We start from the raw sequence: 25,757 nt of genomic DNA, 5'->3' as shown, positions 1-25,757 counted from the left end.
CTTTTCCAATTTCATTCTGGGACACTATTAAGAATAGAATATAGGCTACTTAAAAGATAAGAGACAAGATCCTAAAAGAATTCAAAAGCTATATGCTAAGCAGTGACAGAAAATATAGGGCAGGCCTCGTGTTTTCCCAGTAACAGAACTTACCACTGGCATATGCTGCAATATTCTGCATGAACTATTTTTCTAAACACTAAAGGCTTCATGCCCAGGTGTCTCATATTGCTATAATCCAGCCAAAGAGTGATGAAGGCACAAGTACATGAGTCCAGATCACCATCTGCCAGGATAGGACTGTTTCTGAGCCAAAGCATTACTCGTGGATGCTGCTATGTGGGAGCCTGCAATCAGACAAGAATCCAAGAGTACTCCTAAACCAGAGGCTGGACTGTCCACATGTGGAGGCCCATCTTCAGCCAAAAGAGACCATTTTATCAAGGGAAACTCATCTAAACACTATCTTCTGCTTACTAATACCATCTCTTCTTACTCTGCTTCAAGCAACTGTCATTTTCTCCCACTGTGATCTGTTCCTGTCCAAGTTCTGGACTACTCCATAGGCCCTGCAATGCAGAGACCCAACACACTTAACAGGCATTGCTGATAAAGTGTGTGTGGGCTGAGTGGTTCAACAACCAGATTCACACTGCTTTTAATTCTTACACAGAATTTTCCTGTAGGACTTGTCAAGTGGGAAAAAAAAACTAGGAAAAGGTAAAATTTTCCACTATTAGTCAGACAGGAAGGTTTTCTGCCACTTCAGTGCATTCTTCTGTCCCCACTTCATCTAAACCAGCAGTTCTTCTTATTGTTAACAATGTGAAATATTATGCAGGTAGCCAAGAAAGGAATGGATGTCTGTTCTGTATCCACCATCAGAAGGATATCAACTCTGTTTTGGCCTGAATTCAGATTTGCTTTCTCTGTAACTCAAGTTCTAACCACCAGTTTTCAAAGCTGGATGACTGAACTTTCTTTCTTTTGGCTATGTACTTGGAGAGGGTGCAGAGGAGACAGGTAGAAGATGCAAGAGGAATGGTCCTCTCTGACAGCATCAACCTGGGTCATCTCTGAGATACTGATTACACAGAGATAATACAGTTCACAGCAGCAAGAGCATAGGAAGCATCTTCTATGGGGAATTATAAGGTAGAATTGGGTTGTGAGCTGTAAAACCTGCCTGCAGAGGCACATGGCAGCACAAAGGAGCACATGGCGGCACAGAGAGGCTTGTATCCACCGGACCCTGGGGAGACAGGGCAGACCCCTACGGAGAGGAGCCTGCTGGGAGCTGACAGACGGGTGAACAGCAAGTGACCACCCCATAAGAGGACATTGAGAAAGTGTGTTGCTGATGTGGCAACATGGGATAGGTCATGCCATATAAGGGAATACTGTGCCTTAGCAAAGTGTATAAAATCAACTCAGTCCTCTGAATTAACGATTCAGATCTCCTGCCGGTCAGGGTCTGTGATTCAATCGCCAACAACCTTCCATGTCCTGATGTTATGTACTGCTTGTATTCACTGTCCAAAATGAACTGCAAGTGATACTAAAGATACTCACTTTCATTAACTTGTTTACCTGGCCTTACTGCAGTCCCATTCTCTCAAAGATCCTCCCCTTCTAATGAATTTTGTCCTTTTAAAGACTGATGAAAGGGCTACGTTAAGAAAAGGACATATTCTAACATGGTATACAAGAGATTAGATTCCAAAAGCCTCTAAGCAGAAATATTATAGGAGAGCTTTTACCCCAAAACTACAGCTACAAATAGGAAAGGTTAAACTGAGGTTGACCCTGCATTGTTCAGTTTCCACACAAACTGCTGCTTCCCAGGCAGAAATAGTAGCAATCATATTGGAACAGCCATGGCAGCCTCCCTCCCTTTCACTGCAGCTTCTCTTTCCCCAGCAGGACAGAGGAGATGCCCTTCATTCTGAATTCAAAGCTTAGACTAGAGAAGTGACACTCATACATTCCTTTGTTCTGATACATCTGCTCATGTCCCAGCTGGTCACACCCAAGTCACACAGGCGGATGCCATCTTAGATGAAGGCAACAACCCATTCTCTACACCAAAAACTACACGCTGCTACGCAGCTCACCACCAACAGCACACTTCCCTTCCTTCCCTCTAGCTTCTTGGCTCAGAGAGGAAGAAAGAGCAATCAAAAGCAAGCAAAAGACTGGCAGTAGTAGCAGCAGGTAGCCTGGGCAGCACAAAAAGAAAATTAAGGGAAAAATCCTCACTAATTCCTTCAGACTCCAGAATTATGCTTAACCTCCAGACTAACCATGTAACATCTGGAGACATCCCAGCTCTCTGCCTCCTTGTCATGCTTCAGTTTCACCTTTGGTATTCAGATACTGACAGATTCTAGTCTTCCCTCCTTTTCTTGTAAGAGTTCATTAAAAGCCTAATGACCACACTTAAGCTCCACCTTCAAAAGGTCACCTCCTCCACAAGTGCAATGCAAGCTTTGTCCCCTGCTCACCTAGCAATCTACAAAACATGTCAGAGCTCACACTGAAAAAATCCCCAAATCCACCACACCAAACTTTGGCCCATAACCCACACCTCTACACCACCTTAGCCCAAACAACTACATTTTTACTGTCAGTTTCAGGCAGGACATTACCCAAGGGATTGTACAATGCTCTTTGCCTTATCTCCAGAATTACTTCAGGAAATGAATTAACCACAACGTAAAGTTTGCAAGTCATTTCAGGAACATATAAACTGGATCGTTAAATATTTACAGAAGATGTTACATGGTTTTGCATGAAACTTGACAGCTCTGGAATGCTTATTTGAGGCATCTAGTCAGAGCCTGGGAAAGGAAGAGGAGAAAAGACTCTGGAGTGGGAAGAAGGAAAGAATAGTTAATCCCTCTTCTCTCAAATGAGTGCTACGAAAAAGCACACATTATGATAGACTTTTCCATGATTGCACACAGTTCCTGCATAAATGTCCTGGAAATAATTGCTGTAGTGCTTTTACAAGCATGCTCCTCACGTTTTACGCTTGGAGTCACTTTCCCAGTCCCTCATTCCTCCCCATGGATTAGACTTTAGCCTCCCTGTTAGTCTATTAGCTGCCACTTTGTTTAGGGAACATAGTTCCCTTACAGTACAGGACAGAAAACAGAAGTCTAAAGATCATCACAATCCCCTTACCTCCAACATTAATATGTTTCACAGCATCCACCCAATAGGTCAGTTAGCAATCGACTATGAACAGGAGCTAAATCTTGTCAGGGAATTACTAAACATAAAAAGGAGCTTTGGTGACTCCTCTTCGATGCCAGTTTCTCTAATCAAAGCTGAATAAAATTACTCAAACAGTTCTTTGTTAAAGAACAAGAGCCAGGAGCAGTTTTACCAGATGTCTGCAGGAACAGGGGGGAAAATAAAGACTTTTAAAAATCTTTTCACAACAAATTTGCGTGTTTTCATCTTATGCATTGCCATTAACAAGATTTTGAACCTTCAGAGCACAAGAAAACACCATAAGGTTGACCAAGCACTGGCACAGGTTGCCCAGAGAGGTTGTGGAGTCTCCCTCCTTGGAGATACTCAAAAGCCATCTGGACATGGTCCTGGGCAACCAGACCTAGGTGGCCCCACTTGAGCAGGAGGGTTGGACCAGATCCCTTCCAACCTCAGCCACTCTATGATTTGGTGAACCTCTCATGTTCTGTTTCTCCCATTCTCTAGTTTCTCATCGTACAGACTGTCACCAAGAGCTGACCAGCTTTAACAACTGCTTAGTAGCCTGTCTGCTAAGCACAACAGTAGGGTCATGTAGTTACACTACACTACATGTAGTTACCTCAGTGATTCAGTAGTTATCCACCTCAGTGATCTGAATCTGATTATCTTAATAAAAAAGTAAGGAAGCAACATAAAGTCTTCTGTCTTGACGCACTATCTACTGGCCTGAAGCCCAGCAGGTACATCTAGTGAGTAACATTGCTGCACAGCTTCTGCACGGGCAACGTCTATGGAAGTGGCTGTAGCCTGATCCCAGGTGTCCATGCAGAAATAAGTGAGTTACACTCCCTAAGGAGCAGAGGCTGCTGGGCAAGAGGGATGGGGCTGCTGTGGCTGGCTCAGCCAGCTCTGGCCTAAGTGCAGCCTGTGAGCTAATGTGAATGCCTTGGCTCAAAGCAAGCACCTGAATTCTTTGGAAACCACAGGAATCCAGCACAGAAATGGTGACTATCCCAGAGGAGCCAGTGTCAACTAGGAAGCCAGGCTACTGAAGGAAGGGTGTCTCAAGACTGAGTGGTATGAGCTCAAGTGGCACCATGGCTAATGGCAGGTGCTGTGAAGTCCAGCTGTCTAACCCCAGAGCAAACCCTTTTGTCCCACTGGAAAGTCTCCCCAAGGAGCTGCTGCTCCTTGGGCCTTTTGCAAGAATGTCTGGGTTTCAGCTCAGTTTTGCCTTTCCCTTTTCTCTAATCTATTTTTCAAATTCAGTGTAAATGTGAATGACAAGTTCCTGATGGTCTAGGATCCTTCCAGCTGTTAAAGCTCAGAAATAGGGCTGTCTAAACATGGTTTAGGAGAAAAAAGTAGTCTATCGAGAAGTCTCCCCAAAATAAGGAGCCACTTCACTATGAATTCCCCACACTATGTGTCGAGCCCCCATTATGCCTGCAGACACCAAGCAAGAGAGGTCCACCAGGCTCCTTTCTGTCCCACACAGAAGGAGGGGAAGTTAGACAGGAGAGAACTAGCAAAACAGGGGAGGCGCACAAACAGCACAAGCTATTCCTGGCCCTATGTTCTCTTCAGCTGTACTTCAGGCACAAGCCAGGCTTGTTATTCTCTACATACATTCCCTCCAAAAACCAGCATAATCCACCAATTCAGCAGTTGGCTCTAAGGGAAGCCTTGGGACTCCCACATAATTGGGCTTGGTGAGTCACCTTCAAAAGCATGTCAAAGTTTATAATTAAGACTGTAGTTTATTCACAATGTACCTCTTATTCAAACTAAGATATAAAAGGTATGTCAATAAATATATTGCCTGTTTTGGAAATCACAGATAAATAAAACTACCAAGATTTTTAATGTATGGTTGAGTGACAGAATTATACCCTCAGGCAAACCTGGACCAAGCTTGCCATGACCATCTCATTTTCCAAACCTACATCTTCAATGCAAAGGCCCCAGCTACAATTCTCCAGGCTGTGATCACAGACACCCAATCTAGATTATAATTGTCCTTTCCAGTACAAAGTTACTAAATATTTGCCAATTTAACAGATGTATGGCAGCACACTGTGTCTACCTTTTTTTTAATATGTACTAGAAAAGTGTTCAACGCACTTTTCAATCCAGCAGGAGGATCTTAAGTCACCCAGTGCTGCTTTATGTCTTAAGAACAGCTTCAGTCTTGTTTCAAGCCTCAAGAGAAAAAAATCCCCACCCCACTCCACTCCCTCCAAACAGATCACTGAATATCTGCAAATGAATCTATTAGCAGCGTTCCTTCTAGAGGTGCACCAGGCATAAAATATGCAAGGAGTTTTGATAGAGCTCGAGGGAGGCATGACTAGAAAAGCTGTATTGTAACAAAAGATAAAAACAGAGCACATTCACTGATACCACTCTTAATAACTCTCCAGAAGTCTGATAGTTGGCTCTGTTCACCTATGGCTCTGTCCCCTTATATAGCTTATTCCACATGGAGTAGGGTGGAAATAGCTAGAAAAGGAACCTACTCAACATCAGTGCTTCTTAAGTTCTACTCAGTATTCTTTTAGAGGATAAACAAACAAAAAAACACTAACAAAAAATACCACAAACAAACAAACAAAAACCCCTGATGCAAACATTTTGAAGTCATTATCTTCCTGAAAAACTGCATTAAAAAAAAATAAAAAAGAGAGAGAGAACTTTGGCCAGGGCAAACCAAATAGTTATTTGGTACTTCCAGCACAACAGCTGAAGGCTCTGTTACACACATCTGGGTACATACCCTTCCTATCTCCTTCAGAGGAAACTTGGAAAGTGAAATAGAAGGTACAAAAATGTTGGATCCACAATCCCTTCCTTCTCCTCAGCTCTGAAGCCTCAAATTCCACTCTAGATCATGTCATGACAAGTCTAGCTGTGCCAGAAGAAACAAGGCCTGAGGAAATATCTAGGCAAACATCACAAATGTTTCTTATACCAAGTTTGTTCCTTGTAAAGATCATTACATCTTATGGTTTCCTGATAGCACTCCTTTTTTGGTAGAGGCCACCAAGTTTACTGAAACAGTCAGGTTTGTGGAATATGGAAATATTAGAATATGCAAAGCAAAACACTAGAGAGGAACGTGACCTTTCAGACAGACTAAGAAAACAGGAAAAAAGAAATTAAAAGACCAAGCCAGGTCACCCTTATTACACTTCAGAGACTATCTGCCTTCAGAAAGCAAATTCAAAACATGGAAGTCATCATAGTGCACCGCAAACACCAGCTGAGGTTCCAAAACCAGATTGCTCTGTTCTGCTGGTAGTTTTCATCTTAGATTGCTTCTATACCACCTTTGATTCCAGACCCTGACATTACCTCCCAGGTCTCTGCTAGAAATTGCTTCTACCCTCAAGCAGCATGGGGTTCTTTTCTTAAGCAAAGAATTAAAAACAGCTTCTACTCCCCAAGGCTGAAACATTTCCCTCTCCCTGCACAGCTAAACTTTTGTCCCAGCTTTAAACCAAAGCATTACAGTATGTGAGGCAATTACAATCCTCTCTCCCAGCACATAACTCACATTTTAAAATGAATGACAAAACAGCTAAATAGGAAGCCATACTCCAGTAGCTCCAGGTTCTTTACCTCTCACCAACTGAATCTGCAAATGCAGGGTATGGGGAAAATACAAATTGGTACAACTGAAAACCACTAGTGCCATCTGGAGGCCGCACAGAAGAGCCCACTTAAACTTTTATCAGCCTCTGCTCACCTTGAGTGTTGTCCTCCAAAGAGAGCTTGCCAGCACTTGCTGCAGGATCATACCAGCTGTACAGCCACAGCAGATGTGAAAAGCTTAAGAATAATGAAGGATACTGTCTGCAGTAAACTTATAGCTTCAACTGCAAGTCTTTTGCCATAGCTCACACTTGAGCTGAAACTGCTCAATGGGCAGTTGAAGTTTAGTAACAGAATCAGAGCTACTCTCCAGAGTCAGGACCTTGGAAGAGAGATAACAGCTCATTATTTTCATTTCCTCTACACTTCTTCCACAGTACTGGTAGAGCTGATCATACCACAAACTAGCATTAAGATACCTAGTGGCACATTTAGTCTCCATATACTATCTATCTCTCACAGAAAGCTGAAGGATGGCATGCAATTTGAAAGAAAGGAAAACTTTAATTAGTAATACTGTGGTGTCCTGTAGATATATGTTCCGCTCATCATGTGCGTCAACGCCATGTGCACCAGATTTGATTACAGTTTAAACAAACAGAAGCTAAACACACATAAAACTGCTAAGGATTTCAGAACACTGAAAAGTGATTTGCAAGTATTGCTGAGAGATGGGATCTTAGCAAGACTGAGAGTCCAGAATTGTTGAGACTGATGCTTCTGAATGGAAACCCAGATACGCACTTCTACGCTCTTACCCTCATGCAAAATATGTTACTCTACTGGCAAAAATGCACGCTTATCTTCAGAGTAGAACACTTGTGTTTATACAGGTGGATTTTTCCAGAAGTAAACTTCTTTGTTACAAGATCAGCAGAACCACCTTTAAGATATTAATGATGGTGCAAATCCTATTTTTGAAGGCCTGCTATGTACTGCCCATTCTGAGAACATGCTGAAAATCTACGCTATCTTGTTTCCCCCTTCACTTTCCAAAAACATGCAATATTAGCAGCTAACAATTTAGTTGCCAGTTCCCAAGAGAAAAGTCTTGCATGCCTGGCATGTTTAAGGCTCCCTTTCTAAAGTGAATATAGTTGTCAAGCTTTCCACTTATAAACATAAGCTTCCCCTTTCTGCCTCCTTTTAGGGAAAAAAATGTGTTCAGATTATCTTTGCAGGCAGAGGCACATCACAACACACCTGAAGGGTGTTCATTGATTTAATGGATATTTCCTGTGGGATCATTATTTATGAATCGTTTGGGATTCATTATCTTCTTGGGACAAAGATAATTTGGATTCAGTACCTACCCAAGTCAGAGCCATGTCAGGCACGAACCCTAGAGATATTCTGAGTACATCAGATGTACTTGTAAAAAAGATACAGCATTACTTAGAACTGTCGCTGAAGAGAATCGTGTGGTGCTCTTTTCTCAAACATCACTACAGTTAAAATTCTGCTCTGTTGGGAATTCAGAGGGGTGATTGCTTCAAATCTATTAGTTACTACAGACAAATATTTTGCTAAACTTCTGTGATGAAGAAAAACAGGTATTTTTGGAAGACAAGTGTTGATTCTAGGGAATCTTAAGTATCTTTCATGGCTTACACACAAAAGAAAATTGTTATCTTGCAGGGTAAAAACTGTGAACTAGCCTAAAACCACTTACTGGATACTGCAGAAAATACAAATACTGACCTAAAATTTAGAAGAGTCACTGAAAGTATTAAAACAAATACCAATACAGTCATTAACAGGTCTCCAACTACTTTTTTTTTAGGATAAATTTGAGAAAGCTTGGATTCCCTTCCCCTTGGAGAATGGAGAAGAGGCCCAAAGGGATCAATAATCCCAAGTTTCAAGAAGAACTCAGCTTTGAGAATGAACATGCCAGTGATGATCTATTTGGCCATTCAACCCTTAAGAGCAGAAAACTTGCTTTATTAATTATATATAAAAACAACAAAATCCCTCCCTCAAGATTCTATAATCTATGTGAAGAATCCTGATGGGACGCAGCATGGTGAAGAATCATCTATTTAAACTCTGCAGAATTCCCTAACTGGCACTTTCCTCATTTTACTATTGTTTCAGGAGCAGAGAGGCAAGCCAAGAAATGTCTGGATCACCAAGTGCAGGTGCACTGAAAAAGAAGACTTCTCCCATACCTGGCCAATCCTTCCTCGTAGAGATAGACGACAAGTGGATCATAGGATGTAACCAGAACATAGAGACGCACATCAAACTTGAAATCTGAAATACAGTTGTCAAGAGTCAGCGACTGCAGTATCTTTCAGACATCATATCCAGTTGAGGAATTTCAAAAGAAACCATTATCTGCTGCTGACGTAAGTGCCTGAAGCTATCCCAGTTGAAAAGCTTCCAGGTTTTAATGAATTCTCTAGTTACATTTGTCTGGTGCTAGACCAAGCTAGACCACTCAATTATTCAACTAAACTCCTGCAAAGGTTGCAGAGATCCTCAGATGCAGGGTTGGGGGAATGGAGAAAAGCAATTCCTAAGCACACTCACCATCTATGAGCAAGGGATTGCTGATGTAACGAGACACCAGGATGTTGTCTTCCACAATAATTTGGCTTGGCTGTAGAAGAACAGAGAATTTAGGTGTGAAAAAACAGGAGATGTAAGGAATAAGAAGAAATTAGACCAAATGCACCATTTTTTCCCACCTTTCCCTCCTAAAGCCACCCATACCAATAACTATGTCTGGGGAAGGAAGAAATAAAACCAAAATGAAAAAATGTAACTGTCAGTCACAACACATTTAAGGTAACTAGATCCTAAAGAGAAGTCTGGGAATTATTAAATTGCCAAAACAACCTGCTCATTGAATTTTCCAGTAAAATACTCAGAGTAGCACACAGGTTTAACAGCCACATGGCAATGATGTAAAATACCCAAGGAAAAAAATCCCCACATCTAAGAAGTAACTGTTACTCTGTTTGTTTCTCAAGGATTTAACCTGACACATGGAGAAGGGGCTTAGAAGTCACAGGAAGGAGTATGTAACTAAAGTTGGTGAGGAAGTCACAAGTGAAGAAAATTACTCAACTTGTGATCTTTATAACTACATCCTGGGCTGGTATCCAACCTTTTTGCCTACCTTCTACTGAGTCTCAGTTCACAGCAGGAGCTCCTGTACCCAAAAGAAGCTACGCTTGTTGCTCAGAACAGAAAGGTCTATGACAAATACACTTCACAAAGTCATGGGATCTGTAGAAAAAGCTTTTACTTTTTGCTGTATGCAAGCCTCTCTTGTAACCAGTTTTAACTACTCAACAATTTCTTGCACAACATTTCCTTGCCTTCACTTTGCAAAAGAGGGAAGAGAACCACAGGATTCTGCCTTTATTCAATTTTGCATGTATACAGCCACAACACCAGCATCATGAGCAGAAAACCTAAGCATATGAAGTGCTTATATAGAATCTTCCCTCAGAACATCACACGAAAGTGACAGACTGCTCTGTATGGATCAGGGAAATGCAAAGGTTTGTTATTTGTTGGGGAGGGGGGGCAGGGGGGGCCATTATTGCTGTTTTCTAAAACTTTTGTGATGAGATTCTGAAAAACACTCTTTTAATGGCATCACACTGAAGGAAACTGGCCTGTGGGCCAAACTAGCTACAATGCTTCTCGAACAGAAATACACAAAGGGATATTGGTCCCAGAAGGGTATTTTCCCCATGTCATGGCCAACTGCCATGTGAGCCTGAGCTCATTCCTCCCTTTCAAGCAAAGAAAAAACTGAGTGTAGCTCTGGAAATACTTACCTCATACACTTGGCAAATTGCTCCCTTATTTTATGGGAAATGATCCAAGTAGAGAACAGATGAGGCAGCATGACCCCTTTAGTGCAGGGAAGGCTAAAGGGGTTCAAATGAGTGAAAACAAAATGACTCAACAGTCATTTTGCTGTTGAGCATATTTATTGGAATCCCCTCGTGTTTGGCTCCTGTTCAGATGTATTTGTTACCTATGACAACCTAACTCCCTGCAAAGCCCACAAAGAGCAAAAGACACTAAAACCAGCACATTTGAGTTCAAAGAACTATCCCCATTACACCTCAGGAAGGACACACTGACCTTTAGATAACACAGCTTTAAGACTGATACACTGCCTACTCTATCAAGTTTCATTTAAACTGGTCTTTTCCATGGGGAAGTGGGAGACAAGGGGTCTGTTTGAGGACTGTTTAGGTCACACAGGGAAACAACTAAGGAGAGTTCTGGAAATCTTCCCAAGGTCAGCCTACTGTCAGCCACAATGAGAGCATGAAGCAGCGCGGCTTCCCAAACTGTCTCAGGGAGTATAAACTTGGTCCTAATAAGCTAAGACTTGAAGGTAGATTGCAAGATGAGCACAGCATACAAAGAGATAGACTGCTTTTGGTTACACAGCCCAGGCCCAGGCAGGCTTTGCAAGCTGCTCGGGGCTGTTGAACTGTTCACTAATATATGGCTGAAATTGAGAGTAAGGCCAATGTCCAGTTCGATGCCTCCGTGCCTCTTGCCTGGAAGCCGACACCGTTTTGAAGACATCGTTACTGGAGAGTAGTCCTTTCAGTGAACACTTACATTATTTACCAGGTAGACACCTCGACCTCTGGAAGACGCCACAGGCTTCACTATCCATGGGCCTCTGTCCCTAGAATAGGTACCTGGTTAAAAGAAAACAGCACAAGTCTGCAACATCTTCCATTTTGCTTATTAACAGAGGAGCAAGAATCAAGAATATTGCCTATGGTAACAGCTTTAGAGAACTCCCCAAGGAGATCAAAGTCTGCTTTTTCAATGTGTTATTTTACCCCTCTGGAATCACTGCAATTATTACAGCCCCTCCTTGAAGCCCCTCCTGCTGCTCTGATAGATTCATTCTTCTGCCCTGTGCCTCCTTTCGGCACTTTTCTCTTCAGTACTCCCAGGCATTAGGCAGGGATATTGTGAAGCTGATCATCAACAATAGTGTGCACATAAAAACCCCTCAATTTTGGAGTCTTAAGCCCATATGCATGGAGTAAACAGCAGAGTATGAATTACATAAAGAAATCATATGGACTTTTTCTACTGTCCTTCCAGCTTCCTCTAATTTTGTTGCCTTAACCACTGGCACGATCAAAAGGCTAGGATAGTAAAAATAATTCCCTTCCCCCCACACCCCATTATTTTGTTTCTTGTCTTGGCATCACCAGCCATTCACTTACTGCAGAAGTCCTGGTACTCTGTCGGGAGGATAAAGGTCTGAGGTAAGATATGGAATGTCTTGAACCCATGGGTCAGCTGCATTCGAGAAACATTCTTGTACAGTCTGTCCTTTCGTGTCAGTTCATATGACCTGGAGTCCCAAAACAAGAGACTCTACCTATTTTTTCCCAACATTACAGCAACCCTTTGTCCTAGTTACTAAAGTATCTGTAGCCTTGTCAGATGTCTAAACCCCAACCTGCAACTACTCTTGAGCTTTACTGCCTCTATCTTATGGCTGTACTAACATCAGCTGTAGCACTTCTTGCAATTCCCAAGACAGACTGAAGCACAGCAATCTGTTATAATAGTGGTTACAAACCTTAGCTGGGGACACAGGACTATCTCTCTAACTAAAAACCTGAAGTCACAAATAATTTAATAATCAAATAAAGAAAATAAAATTAAAAATCCAGCATTTGGGCTACAGACAAGCATTTTAACTCACATATTATTCCCCCAAAACCCCAAAGATCATTTAGAATGAAGACAGCATGAGACACTGGCCCAGTCTGTTGGGATTTTACAGTACCATGTATACTCTATTTTTGGGGGGGTATATCTATGTTCAGATTTTTGCAAATCATCACAGAGATGTTCAACAAAACATGGTATCAAGGCCTTACCTAGGGAAATGATTGACTTTCTGAATATCTGTAAGGGAGCGCAGCAAGTAAGGCTTCAAGTGTGATCCTGTCCACATGAGATTATAATCGGTGCTATTAGGGTGAACCTAAAAAGCAACATAATAAACACCACACACAAAAACATCAAACTAATGAAAAGCAACACCACTTGTCCCTAGAGCTGCAAGGCCAAAGCAACTCTAGTTTAAGGCAGTCTCCTCTACTATCTCTAATATAAGGGCAATTCAACCCAGCTGCTGCCCTAAGGTATTCCAATGCTGGGAAATAACCATGTTAAATTTTCCTAAACAAACTTGTGAGTTTGTTATTTTCATAGACACTTTAAATGCAATTTTTAAAGCATTTTAAATCTCTTCAGGAAACTTGTCAGACCAATTCCTTAAGTTGCTGTTACTCAGGAAAAAAAAAAAATCAACCATACACATCTATCAAATTGTCATTAGTTGTATACAGGACATTCTTTAAAGCAAGACAGGTGCTAGAAGAGAAGTGTGAAACACTACATCAATACTTCTGAGAGCTTGTAAAGGCTGAGAGATTAAATCCTTCAGATCTTCCCATGGGTGTGACACTGTAAAAGCAAAAAGAGAAAAAGCACATGACCAAACTTCAACATTCCTTTTTCCCTATTTTTGCAGGCTTAAGACTAATGGGTTCTCCTTTGAGAGAGCAAAATCGTGACATATCTTGAGTCTGACTAGCAGAGTACGTTAAACCAAAAACCTCAGGGGGGACGACAGCAACTTCCTGGTTCTAACCCTGCAGAGTTAAATAAAAACACCAAAACCCACAAAAAATCCAAAAACATCCTCATCACCTCCCAGCCCAGCACAAAATCAGATGAGAAGTTCATTGCACTCACCTCATGAAATCCATGGGCAGTCAGAATGCTCCGAACAAGCCGGCTGTCTGTTCGCACAATCTTATAGGACATGTGGAAGCGCTCTGTGAAGAGGCAAAGAGATATGGAATTAGAGTCTGCACCTGGAAGAATAAACCAAAGTCACTCATGCTACCAAAGAAAAGGACTCAGACAGTACAGCTGCATTTAATTCACAGAGCAGCACATAACAGGCAAGGGGAGATAGGAAATGCCAACATCAGCATCACTGAACTGACTTACATCAATCCTTAGTTGCATCACAGAACCCCATCATATAAAAATAAAGCACAGGACAGCTTAACAAATACCCAGTTGGTTTTTTTTTTTTAAACATTCCATCATATAGACTGCTTTATAACACTCCAGACATGATTTCAGCTTTCTTCTCTATTCAACATTGGTATTCCTAGCTATAAGTAATTATGTCTTATGCCCCTCATTGACATGGCTAGCTTACATGATTACTTTTTAGATTCTGAAAACCCAAGATAAAGCACCAAATTTTTGTCTACATCTCATCCACCTGTACTGATCTTCCAACAAATAACTGCAAATACAGTAGGAGATAAAGTTAATAGTAAATACAAGGAAATAAAAAGATAAACTCACTATGCAAGTAGAAAGTCATAAAAACAAAGGCAGTAAGCAGCCCTGGAGGTATAAGATAAACCAAAAGCAAGTAGCAAGACTAGAGGTCAGCTGTCATATAAAAGGATGTGGCAATCCATAAAAGAGTTCAAAGACAATAGAGAAAGAAATTTCAATGCCAGAATACAGAACTGCCTAGAAAAGGCATTTTACAATTTGATTCAAACTGAGAATAAAAGGGTGAAGATTAGATTAAACTTCAGGAAATATGTTCTATCAACAAAAATAAGTCAAAAAAGTAGGAAGTGTCATGATCAGGAACCAGACAAAGCTGAAGGAAATTTAACAAGTTGCACTATTCAGCAGTAAACTTGTTAAACCATGTGAGAAAAAGCAGAAGAAACCCCACGCTCCAGTAAAAATGCAAGTTACAATTACCATCAGCTTCTGGCACCACCCAAGTATATTTTTAACTCACATGAAAAGGAGCAGGAGTTTCCACATATAAATCACCTTCTCCACCCCTTACCCCAATGAGCCAGAAGCATTTCTGCTTGGATAGGATATTAGAAACGAAAGCACCAATTACCTAAGAAAGGAAAAAGCAAGAGAAGAAAAGTGTCAGCACCTTCACAAAAAGAAGCCGAGTAGATTTTAGCTTTTCTCCAACTCAGCACATCCAGAATGAGCTCTAAGCTGTACACACCCACAAGTACTAACTTTTCAAATCCAAAGTGACTGTTTGGCCTCTTTAGAGTCTCTCCCTTATTTGACACTAGACAGGTTTGGTCTTCCAAGTCAAATGCTGCCAGCAATTATTCTGTTTATGGCCTTCTCACAGTTATGAGGCTGTAGACTCAGGAATTTGTTACTACAGCTTATTATTGTTCAACTGTGGGGCTGGCTGCTTTATTTCCCAGTGAAATGCTCTCAGAATTCACTGCAATGATTGATTTTAAGGTCTTAGCTATAGTGAATTTATATCCTGGTTCTAAGTTCTAGCATGGCCTCCAAGTTCAATTTGCAAGCAGACCGTTCCAACTCAAAATGCATCAGGGCCCAGTGGAGGAACAGACACCATAATCCAAAGACATTATTATTCACCAATGGATTAAGCATTTCTGAATGTCTCAGTGGTCAGACACCAGAGAGGATTGTAATTTCTTTCCTACTATGTCCTTTTCCCACCACAAAGTGAAGAGAACATCCAGGTAAGAGACTTTTACCTCATGCTTTCAAGCCAAAAGCTGGCACATAGTAGCACCCACCTCCAATTAGACGGAGGTAGCTGTCCTTAGTCAGAATAGCGTCAGCATGAAACACCAAGACAGGGACCCGCCTGCAGCCACCACCGGTCCACTTGATACATGGATGATCCCTGAAATGACAAGACAGTCAGTTTAAGCAACTGCTGAGCCTCACACATGCAGCAGTTACTTACAATAACAACACAGCAAGCCTCCATACTTAACCCACCTAGCCTGTGGACAGGACATAAGCAAACACACTGGGGAAAATAGTGGAAGATTGGCGAGGACGAGGAGGATTGTAAACGTGCTTAAGTGACTTACAGCTTGGGTGTAGAAAAATACATGCAACATTGTAACTGTTGTCTATCGAACATGCTTGAGACTCCTGCCCTGCTGTGGGAAAAGTCAAAGCACAGTGGTAAAATACACCTGGAAGAATCCCTGAAAAACAGGTGCGAGCAGCAGCTGCGGTAATCCTCTAGCAAGGACCAAGCTCCACGGTGCCTACCTCCCTGCTTGTGTGCCTCTGAGGCTGCTTTGGGGATCCCCCAGTCAGCAAGGTAACGAAAAGAAATCTACTCTTTGCATTTCAGCTGCAGTTTTGTGGTTGTACCTAAGCCCTGCCTGTGCTGACTTATACATACACATGCTAGGCATCTGTGGTGGTTCCAGGTTCCACACTGGCTAGATGCCAGACAGCCACCAAAGCTGTTCCATCATTCCCTTCCACAGCTGGACAGGTGAGAAAAAATTTAACGAAAGACTCATGAGTTATGGGCAGGGAGGGATCACTCACCAATTACCGTCACAGGCAAAAGAGACTCGACTTGCGGAAACTAATTGAACTTACTACCAATCAAAATCAGAGCAGGATAATGAAAAGTAAATCAAATCTTAAAAAAACCTTCCCCCCACCCCTCTCTAATTCCCAGGCTTAACTTTATTCCTGAATCTCTACCTTCTTTCCCTCAGCCGTGCAGGGAGATGAGGAATGGGGGTCTCACAGTCAGTTTATCACATGTTGTTTCTGCCATTGCTTCCTTCTCGGGGAGAGTCCATACCCTGCTCCACCATAAGGTCCCTCTCACAGCAGACAGTCCTCCACAAACTTCTCCAATATGAATCCTGTCCACAGGCTACAGTTCTTCATTAACTGCTCCAGCATGCGTTCCCCTTCCTACAGGGTGCATTACTTCAAGAACAGGCTGCTCCAGCATGGGTCCCCCACAGGGTTACAAGTCCTGTCAGCAAACCTGCTCCAGTGTAGGCTCCTCTCTCCATGGGTCTGGAGGTCCCTCCCAGGAGTCTGTTCCAGCGCAGGCTTCCCATGGGATCCCAACCTTCTTTTGGGCATCCACCTGAGTGTGGGGCTCTGCACCCCCACAGATTGTCATAGACTGTAGGGGCACAGCTACCTCACTATGGTCTTCACCACGTGCTGCAGGGAGTCCCAGCTCCAGCACCTGGAGCAGCTCCTTGCCCTCTGACCGTGGTGTCTGCAGAGTTCTTCCTGTCACATATTCTCACTCCTCTGAGCACTATTACCCTCGTGCAATAACTTATTTTTCCCCTTCATAAATATGTTATCACAGAGGTGTTTGTACCATCATTCCTGGGCTCTATCTTGGGCGGGTCCATATGGGAGCATTGTCTCTGTCAGACATGGAGAAAGCTTCTAGCAACTTCTCACAGAACCCACCCCTGTAGCCCTCCCACTACCAAAACCTGGCCACTCACTCAATCACAATACAGCGCCCTTGGTACTCAGCTATAAAGGGAGTCTTCTGGATCACCCTCTTTTTGAGTTGGTCTTGCCAGTCCAAGTCCTGTTTAATTCTGTTTAATTCTGTATTTCTTTTACTGGGTATAATTTAGGAGAAGTCTCATGAGCATTCACAGATACAGTTCTCTGAATTTATAGCCTGAAAACAAGATCTATAATTCACAATAAACCACAATTGCTTGTATCCACACAACCAGACCTTGCAATGCAGGTTCCAGCCTCCAATTTTAGAACCGCAGATCAGTGCAGTCTGCCTGGTTATAATACTGGAGTCTGAAGTGCACAAAAAAAGCACTAATGAAGAGTGTGAGAGACTAGAACAGACTTGGCTCAACACAGTGGATAAAGCTGTGTATTCTTCCCTTTCAATTCCTGTCAGATACAGTGGAATGCAAGCCCAGAATTCAAGAACGATGCCCCCCAGTGCACCACTTAAGCTACAGACTCTGAAATGCAGTGATCAGTTCTGTACAAAACAAGACTACACTAGGAAATATCATCTCCTCAGAGAAATTAAGGACACATCAAAAAAAATTAAGACCTGTTATATCAAATTGTAGGATTACACAAAGAAAAACTGTCAACCTTCCTAGGCAAATAAAACTTGGGCTGTTTATTACCACTGGGCAAGGAAATTAAAAACATGAAAAAGTTAACAGAAAACAGAGACTGACGGGTTAGAGAAACATCTCTATCTACACTAACAAGCAGAAATACAAAGATTGACAGAGATATACAAAAGCATTTGTCTATAGAATATGAAAGATCATTGTCTACCAAAGGTTTGGAGAAGCTACACAGGAGAAAACACTTCCAACACTTAGAACAAAGTAACAGAGATGTAAGGGCAATTACCTGATGCTAGGGCAAGGGCTCTTAAGGGTAGCCTTGGTCCTCTTAACAAAGTTACTACCATTATCATGCAGACAAATTAACTTCACAGCACTCCCAACTGCTTCCACTACCTCTAAAAAATATTTTTTTAAAAAAATCTACACCTGAGGTATAATTAGCTATTCAGACTGGAAGGGACCCAAGAAGCTTCCAGAATTTACACTACAGGCCAGAGCCTTATATAAGTGGAAAATGAACTGAGGCAACAGGACAGGAGTTTATACTAAGCCTGTCCTGAGGATTTGCAGCAAGGCTCAATCCTCCAGGTGACAGTCATTCATTCCTAGCATGACCCCCCATCACTTGATGCAGACATACTGTTACAGTTACATTCGAGGTGAAGTTAGTTCTGGACCTTTCCATCCATGAGGATCTAGCCAACCCAAGCCAATGACTTGCTATGAAGTAACATTCCTCTAAATGTCTTAAAGTCACTGTAGTCTGCAGCTGGGCACTCAGTCACAATGTGCACCCAAAAAAACCCTAACAGGACACAGTGAAGTAGGTCCAGGTCACACAGAAGAGGGATTCTGCTATGGGAAAGGATAAGGGAACAATTTCTTCATAAGCAAAGCTAAAAGAAGTTGCTAAACAAAGATGGAACAAACATTATGACTTGTTACTAGTAAGAAATATGAAGTCTAGTAGTTGATTTATCACAAGACAGTTTTTTTAAAAGGCCATAAAACATATGTATCAGTCTACCGTACAGCAGATTTCTAATCTCTGCAGCAGTAAAAGCTAAAAAAAAAAAAAAATCCAAAAACCACACACATGCAAAAAAAAAAAAAAGAAAAAGAAAACAAAGGGACAATATTTTGATGTTATCAAAAAAGTTCCCAGCTTAGGAACATGACAGAAAGAAATCCGTGAAACTATGGACTTCAGAGCAGCCAAAGAAAAGCTGCACATTCAACCCTGATGCATGTGGTGGTCTTTTAGGCTGCAGCTGTTGGCAGCCTGCCCATAGGCTTAAGGCCTAAACCAACCATCTTTCACTTCATAGGTAGGAGAGTAAGAAATCCATGTGTCTTTTCAAATTACTACAGATCCACCAGAAAGCGCAGGGACAGAGAAAGTTATTTTTCTACTTACTCCAGTTCATCTACAGCATCTTCTTCCTCCTCTGAGGATGAGCCAGTTTCCTCCAGATCTTTAGCCATCCCAACCGGCATTTCCTCTGGGAGTTTTCATACAGCCCAGTCCCAGTTGCAAGAGCAGCTACCTACAATAAGGATTAAAAGCAGGAATGCATAGCTGAGCAGGACTGCGAGAGATACCAGGTAACTCCCGCCTCCTGCCAATACATATCTCTCAAAAGACTACCAACAAGTCTGTTAAACCTCTGTGATCTGTCAAACATCACCTCCGAGCCCTGAGAGCGCAGAAAGAAGCACCACCTTCCAGCAGATTATTCCGCACCTGCCCGTGAGAGCCACTCGGGCGCTTACCGGTAACAGGCGTCCCCGCCCTGCCCTGCCTCGCCTCGGGCCGCAGACCCACGCCAGGCCGGCCCGGCCGCAACGGGAAACGCCCGCCAAGCCCGCCCCGCTGTCTGGGGACAGCCGGACACCGTAACGCCTCCACCGGTGCAGGAGCGGCCCTCCGGCCCAAAGGGGCAGCTACGGCCCGGCCCACTCCGCACCAGGCCAAGCACGGCGACCTCCACCGGCCCCAGAAGAAGCAAGAACAGTGAGGAACGCCTACGGCAACAAGTCCCCGTGCTCGCCGTACCTGTCCCCGCACAGCCGGGCCAGGCCGGGCGCACAAGGCAGCCCCGGCCCCTCCCGCCGCTTCCCCGTTACTACAACAACCGACGGGCGGCGTCCCCGCCCCGGCGCGCAGGCGCCCCCGCCGCCCCACTGCGCAGGCGCACTCGAGTCCACCCTGCCACCGCCCCACCTACTTCCGCGAGGTGGGCGGGGATGGAGGCGGGGACGGGGGCGGGACTCCCCCCCGCGCGGCGAGGGATCCGATTGGCGGGACACGCTCTTACGTCACGTAGCGCGCGTATGGAGCGGCGCGCAGCGGCCAATCGGAGTGCTGGGAGGTGGCGCGGGCGGGGCTCTGGTGCCGCCGCTGGAGCGCCGCCGGTAACGGGCGGGGACTCGTCCTGGGCCTGGCGGGTGCGGTTCGAGCCGGCCGGGAGGATGAGCCGGTTCCTGAACGTGCTGCGCAGCTGGCTGGTGATGGTGTCGGTCATCGCCGCCGGGAACACCCTGCAGAGCTTCCGCGATCACGGCTTCCTCTCGGAGAAGCTGTACACCGCCAGCCCCGGCCTCGGTAAGGGCCGCGCGCGCCGGCTGCCCTGGCGCCTGGAGGTCGCCTTCCAGCCATGGGCCTTGGGCTTTCCTCGGGGTCCCAGCTCTGGGGCCCGGGAGCCGCCTACTGCCCCGGCGTGCGCTTCCACGGCGGGACTGCGGGTGGCAGGCAGGGCCGTGCGTGGTCTCCATGTGCTCCCTCCTTCTTTACGCAGTGAACGGACTCCAGGCTCGGACCTTCGGCGTCTGGACCCTTTTGTCATCAGTGATCCGCTGCCTCTGCGCAATCGACATTCGTAACAGGACGTATGTAAAGCAGCACCCGAGAAATCCATAGGTTTGCTTGCTAGTCACAGCCTGAGCTTAGAGGGCGGCACAGAGGAGGTGGGGAATCATAAGCTGTTCCTGAACTTTCTATAGTGTTGACAGCATTCCCCCGAAGAAGCTCAAATAGGAGTGTAGGATTTGTGTGATAGCTGCTGCCCCCTTCTGCCTCTGTGGGGACAGCCTCCGCGTTTGATTTCTGTTCTTAGCTCAGTCAGAAAGTGGTAGATCTGAGAACTTCTTAATGTCACAAATTTCTGAGCTCCAGCTTGGAAAGCATTTTCTGTATGGTGTTTCTGCTCTGTTAATGAAACAATTGCTAATGCTGTAGTGTGACTGATGCTCAATACTTCTTTTGCTATGACAGCTCAGCTAAAGATTGGGACAGTTTTAGGTGGCCCATTGCAGTGGTCTTAACTGGTTGCTTTCTTTCCTACACTCTTACCTGGGGCTGAGGACAAGGCCTGAGGTGCAGCCTGATGCTGAGTGGGAGACACACCATTTCTCCCTGTGCTAACAGAAATGTTTCTGAGATGGGTTTCCAAGCAAGCTGACTTGAAGTCTGTGGTAGATAAAGCCTTTATTGGAGGTTGCTAAAACCCTTTTGTCACTGTCTGCCTCAGCCCCACAGCAGAAATCACAGTTCGCCTGGCAGTATGTGCTTGAATTGCCTAGGCTTATCTAAGGTAGGGAGGTGCAGGGACTAAATGATATGTTTTTAGGGGTGGTGGCAATGCTAGTTAACAAGAGTCAGTTGTTTCTTTGAGGAGTTTTATCTTGGCATCTGTTGGACCTGCTGCCTTTTCAACAGCTGTGGCCCATAGAGGGTAGCAGAGCACAGGGGGGAAGACACTGGGTGATGCAGCCTGACATCAGCCAAGTCCTGTCACCCCTAGTTCTTTGCTCATCCAGTTCTCACCTTCTTTTTGTGTGTGCACATACTTCTCATTTCACTGGTGCCCTGCTCATGCTCCCCCATCTTCACCTGCCTTCAGGCCACACAATGCCAGTGACTTTCAATGCACCATTGAACACACTGCTCTGTTATCCTCTCAGCTGTTGCCCAGGGAGTTTTTGCACCTCACTAGGCAAGAGACAAAGTCCCTTCTGTGCTGCCAATGAGAGCAGATGGGGCAGCGTGCAGGTTTGCCTTTTTTTCCACTCAGCCATATTCATGCCCATAGTATGATATGATAACCTGCTTTTTCTGCTCTTCAACAGCCTCTACCACATCACGCTCTTCACCTTCTTTTTGGCCCTTGCTCACTTCCTCTCTGAGGTCTTCATATACCACACTGCAGCCTTGACAATTGGAGTTATGGCACCCCTTATGGTAGCAAGTAAGTGGAGCTCTGCATCGTCCCCCTGCAAACTCTCCTTGGAGCTATGACACCCCAGAAAAACTCCCCATGCAGCTGTGAGCTGAGGGGATGGTAGGAGGGGATGCCTCTGCTCTTGTCCAGCATTTTCAACTCATCCTGTATCTCTATGACAGGTTTCTCTATTATGGGGATGTTGATTGGGCTGCAGTACCTGGAGGTAGAAGCGCTATCACAAAACAAGAAGAAAAACTGAAGTTGAGGGCTTTGTGTAGGTTGGTGCCATCTTCTACCCTCACTGCCAGACTTCCACAAAAGCTCAGCTGAGCTTCTCCAGGACACCAGTCCCACTGGTGGGTCAATATTGGACTCTGTCAATCACTGTCATTACCAAGTGGTTTTTGTCTTGTCCAGGCAACGCTTCAAATGACTGATGTCAAAGACCAGACCAAGTCCCAGAGGAGTTTGTGTCAAAGCTCATGGGAGGCAGTTGATGACTGACTCCCTGGGTAGCAGGCCAAGTCTCTGGCATGCCCAGAGCACTAAGAACTTCTTTCCCAGTGTACTTGTGGGGACAAGGTGCAGAACTATTCAGGATTTGCTGAACACTTCAAACTAGAGAGAGTGAATGGGTGCTACCCCTGGCACTGCTGTGTAACTTGAATGTGTGTGGTCCCCAGGGGCCATTTCTAATAAATTACAAAAAACTGCAGTGTGGTATGTTTGTCTTTCTCTCTACACAGCAGTGGGTAGAGGATCAGAGCCAACAGCAGCTTCCACTGTATGCTGCAGAATACATCATCTCTTCAGAGCAAACCTACTTTTCCCTGACTCCTTGCCACAAAGTTCCAGGTCTAACTGCTCACGTAATACACACGAAGAGGGGTGTTACAGCTCTCTCTCCTGGAGCATGCTGGTGACAGCAAACTCGAACTATGCATCTGTGAGCAAGAACTGAGCTACCTGTGTAGTGAGTAACTACACTACAGAAGCAGTATATAACTACTATAACTACAGAAGATGGAGAAAACAGGAGCAAGTTCCTTAGACCTAGAGAAAATAATGCCCAAAACAGTGGGCAGCACACAGAATGCAGAAAAGAACCACCAGACACTCCTAGCTGGGAAGACAATTCACATGCAGAAGAAAGAGGAAAAACAAAGGGAGGAAAAGAACACAGCAGTAGCACTGGTCAGAAAGCTGCTTTTGCCATTCTGCAACATTTCAGGCTATTAAATGAGCCACATGTCGAGTGTTTTCAACCATTTAATACAAATGTGTCAGGTTTCATTGTACACTTCAAATGTTTATATTTTACATTGAAATTTCTATGGAAAATCATTCTAAACCCCCATCCTCAATCCCAAACTATCAAAGATAGGACTTCAGTCATAGAATATGCTGAATTAGAAGGGATTCATCAGGATCACAGTCCAGCTCCTGGCCCTGCACAGGATCCCTAGGAATCACACCATGTGCCTGGGAGTGTTGTCTAAGCACTTACTGAACTCAGGCTCTATCAATATGTAATGTATAAAAAAAATTTCACAAAAAAAAAAGTTTTGTCAAAAATAGTATGTCAGAGAGGAGTATTTTTAACCACTCCACCTTGGTACAGCTTTTGTCCCCTGCCTCAAATAAGTAACTGCATGATTTAAGGAGTATAAGGACACTTGATGTCTCCACCAGGGGTGGGATGCTGGAAAGGAAGGAGAAGCGATAAAAGGGATCTACAATTGCATTTAGAAGATAAACAGCATACAGAGGGACAGTAAGACACAAATGCTGGTAAGTGGGCACCTTCTCCTGTTCTCTATTATGAAGTGGGAAGCTTCCACACAGGAGCAAACCCAGATTCCTATCATACCCCTCTCTGTGGCTGTGAAGAGCAACACAGCCTTGGCTGGTTTTCTCAATATAACACTTCACAAAAGTTTGTATGTACTGTTGATACATGCAAAAGGCACTTTATTGTTAAGGAGGAAGACAGTCCTCAGCCCAGGGAAATTTTGGGTTGACTCCCTTTTACTGCTAATGTAGTGATGAGCTAGATTTAGGCTGCAGAACCAGTCCTTGCCTCGAGCTAGGAGGAGGCATATTGCTCTCTCTTAATTACTCCTAATACATAGGAACATCAGGGCAACCCCAGTGAATTCCAAGCAGAGGCTTATCCAGATTAAGAGTGCTTCATCTGGGAAAGCCAAATAATAAAAAAAGAGCTGGCAGCAGCCAGTGCACTGCTTTGCACTTGCTGGTGATGTACTGAGGCCTCTACTACCACCTGTGCAACACAGAGCGTCATGGGAACCAAGGCAGAGCAATCCCTCTTCCTGAGAGCCAGCTGAAACCTCTTCCAGGGCTGCTCACAGAGTAAGTGTGGTCCAGCTTCTGCCCTTCATGTCACAGCCACATGCAAAGTGCCACCCTCATGCTCAGGGTTAGCCTGGTACTGTGGCCTTTCTCTCAGCACATGTGCTTTTCCCAAGCAGACATGGTGGGATTGGGGGGACAGAGCAGATTTTCCCAACTTTTCCTCCCAAACACCAAAGTCTCCAAAACAGCAAGATGCAAAGATAAAACTGAAGAAAGCAATCCCCCTCTTGTTTTGCTCTTTCACACTCTCCACAAGCAGTTCACTGGGCTCCTGTCCTGAGGCTGCCCCGCTCCCATGGGCTGCATGTCACAGGAGGATGGTGCAGGTAGAAAAGATGGGAATGAGGGGGGCTGTATCTCCCAGCTCTGCCTCCCCTCCATTTCACAGCCGTGATTCCTCAAGGACTATGGTATTAGAGAAGGCTTCTGGCAACACTTTCTGCAAGTCAGAGAAAAACAATATGGTTAGGATCCTGGGTGGCCAGACTCGGGCTTCATAGACATCAGCTGGCCAGAGCCTGGGTAGTTCATAGCTCCCTGCTAGTGCAGAAATCCCCAAAGAAGAATCTCCATCCTCAGAGAGTGCAGTTGGTTCCCTTTGCCTTCTCTAGACACTTTAACTGCCCAAGCAAGGGACACTGGGGCAGCAGGGCAACTTTGCAACGTCCAACTTTGTTTAAGCTACTTGCTGTAGTCCTCAGACCACCACAGGTATCAGACCCACAGCCAACTCACCAACAATACTTCACTGTGACACAAGCTCAGCCTCAAAGCATGAAGTTGCAGGGCCAGTTCCCTGGGCAAGGGAACGTGCTTGGGAACACCACACCATGAGGCAGCACAGTGTCTGTGCAAACACCAGAGAGAACTTGCATCCTTTACATCCTCAGGAGACTCAGCACAACAACTAGCTCCTCTGTGTCCTTACTCCAGCATGTCAGAGGCCTCTTCAACTCCCAGACACATTGCTTGTCTTGCTCATCTTCAAGTCTTTTCATCCTCACCCCCAATGCCCAGTGAAGGGCTGGCACGCTCTGTCCTGCTTCTTCCCTTTCCCCAGCTTGGATTTACAGCTGAGGTAATTCCACAGAGTGGTGCCTTCATCGAAGTTGATTACTCATATCTTAAAGAAATAAGAGGCAAACATACAAAAGTCTTTTTCTCCATACATTCTGTAGAAGAACTAGCCTGATTTCTTGAAACCTTAAGGTGGAGGGAGCTCTTCCCAGAGGAAAAGCAAGGAAAATGGAGACTGCTGCCCAATTACCACCCTATCCTCAGCTTCATGGAA

At 44.4% G+C, this 25,757-nt stretch overlaps 3 protein-coding genes across 9 annotated transcripts in view; 1 reads left to right on the top strand and 2 right to left on the bottom strand.

The window, feature by feature from the left end:
• Positions 1-20,028, bottom strand: part of TTLL5 (tubulin tyrosine ligase like 5) — a 133,623-nt gene extending 113,595 nt beyond the window's left edge. For 2 of the 5 annotated variants that reach the window (XM_069017919.1, XM_069017924.1), the window contains exons 1-9: positions 19,924-20,028; positions 19,285-19,414; positions 15,531-15,640; positions 13,654-13,736; positions 12,771-12,877; positions 12,105-12,235; positions 11,479-11,561; positions 9,412-9,481; positions 9,048-9,132 (exon numbers count right to left, since the gene is read on the bottom strand). In XM_069017919.1, coding sequence (XP_068874020.1) covers positions 9,048-9,132; positions 9,412-9,481; positions 11,479-11,561; positions 12,105-12,235; positions 12,771-12,877; positions 13,654-13,736; positions 15,531-15,640; positions 19,285-19,364 — 749 coding nt within the window. In that variant the 5' untranslated portion in view covers positions 19,365-19,414; positions 19,924-20,028. Of the gene's footprint in view, positions 1-9,047; positions 9,133-9,411; positions 9,482-11,478; positions 11,562-12,104; positions 12,236-12,770; positions 12,878-13,294; positions 13,363-13,653; positions 13,739-14,740; positions 14,852-15,530; positions 15,641-19,284; positions 19,415-19,640; positions 19,720-19,923 lie in introns of those variants that run through there. The other 3 variants (XM_069017920.1, XM_069017921.1, XM_069017922.1) reach the window with 3 other exon arrangements.
• Positions 20,029-20,246: 218 nt separating this feature from the next.
• Positions 20,247-22,805, top strand: ERG28 (ergosterol biosynthesis 28 homolog). 2 transcript variants are annotated; one of them, XM_069017918.1, is made up of 5 exons: positions 20,247-20,472; positions 20,666-20,756; positions 21,996-22,114; positions 22,270-22,368; positions 22,508-22,805. In XM_069017918.1, exons 1-4 carry the CDS (start codon positions 20,340-20,342, stop codon positions 22,347-22,349), a joined length of 423 nt encoding a protein of 140 aa, XP_068874019.1. In that variant the 5' UTR covers positions 20,247-20,339; the 3' UTR covers positions 22,350-22,368; positions 22,508-22,805. The 2 variants fall into 2 exon arrangements, with proteins under 2 accessions (XP_068874019.1, XP_068874018.1); XM_069017917.1 differs by having other exon boundaries at positions 20,248-20,472; positions 22,270-22,805.
• Positions 22,806-22,878: 73 nt separating this feature from the next.
• The window catches only part of FLVCR2 (FLVCR choline and putative heme transporter 2), a 37,696-nt gene continuing 34,817 nt past the window's right edge, over positions 22,879-25,757 (bottom strand). For both annotated transcript variants that reach the window (XM_069017914.1, XM_069017916.1), the window contains one exon: positions 22,879-24,905. In XM_069017914.1, coding sequence (XP_068874015.1) covers positions 24,880-24,905 — 26 coding nt within the window. In that variant the 3' untranslated portion in view covers positions 22,879-24,879. The remainder of the gene's footprint in view (positions 24,906-25,757) is intronic.

Source organism: Aphelocoma coerulescens, chromosome 5, assembly GCF_041296385.1.
Source record: "Aphelocoma coerulescens isolate FSJ_1873_10779 chromosome 5, UR_Acoe_1.0, whole genome shotgun sequence".
Taxonomy (NCBI): Eukaryota; Metazoa; Chordata; class Aves; order Passeriformes; family Corvidae; genus Aphelocoma; species Aphelocoma coerulescens.
This window is presented reverse-complemented; position numbering and strand designations above follow the sequence as displayed.

Coding starts and splice junctions, on each gene's coding strand:
- ERG28 (XM_069017918.1), top strand. CDS start 20,340: ATGAGCCGGTTCCTGAACGTGCTGCGCAGCTGGCTGGTGATGGTGTCG. Junction 20,473..20,665: donor CACCGCCAGCCCCGGCCTCG/GTAAGGGCCGCG, acceptor TTCTTTACGCAG/TGAACGGACTCCAGGCTCGG. Junction 22,115..22,269: donor GGCACCCCTTATGGTAGCAA/GTAAGTGGAGCT, acceptor TCTCTATGACAG/GTTTCTCTATTATGGGGATG.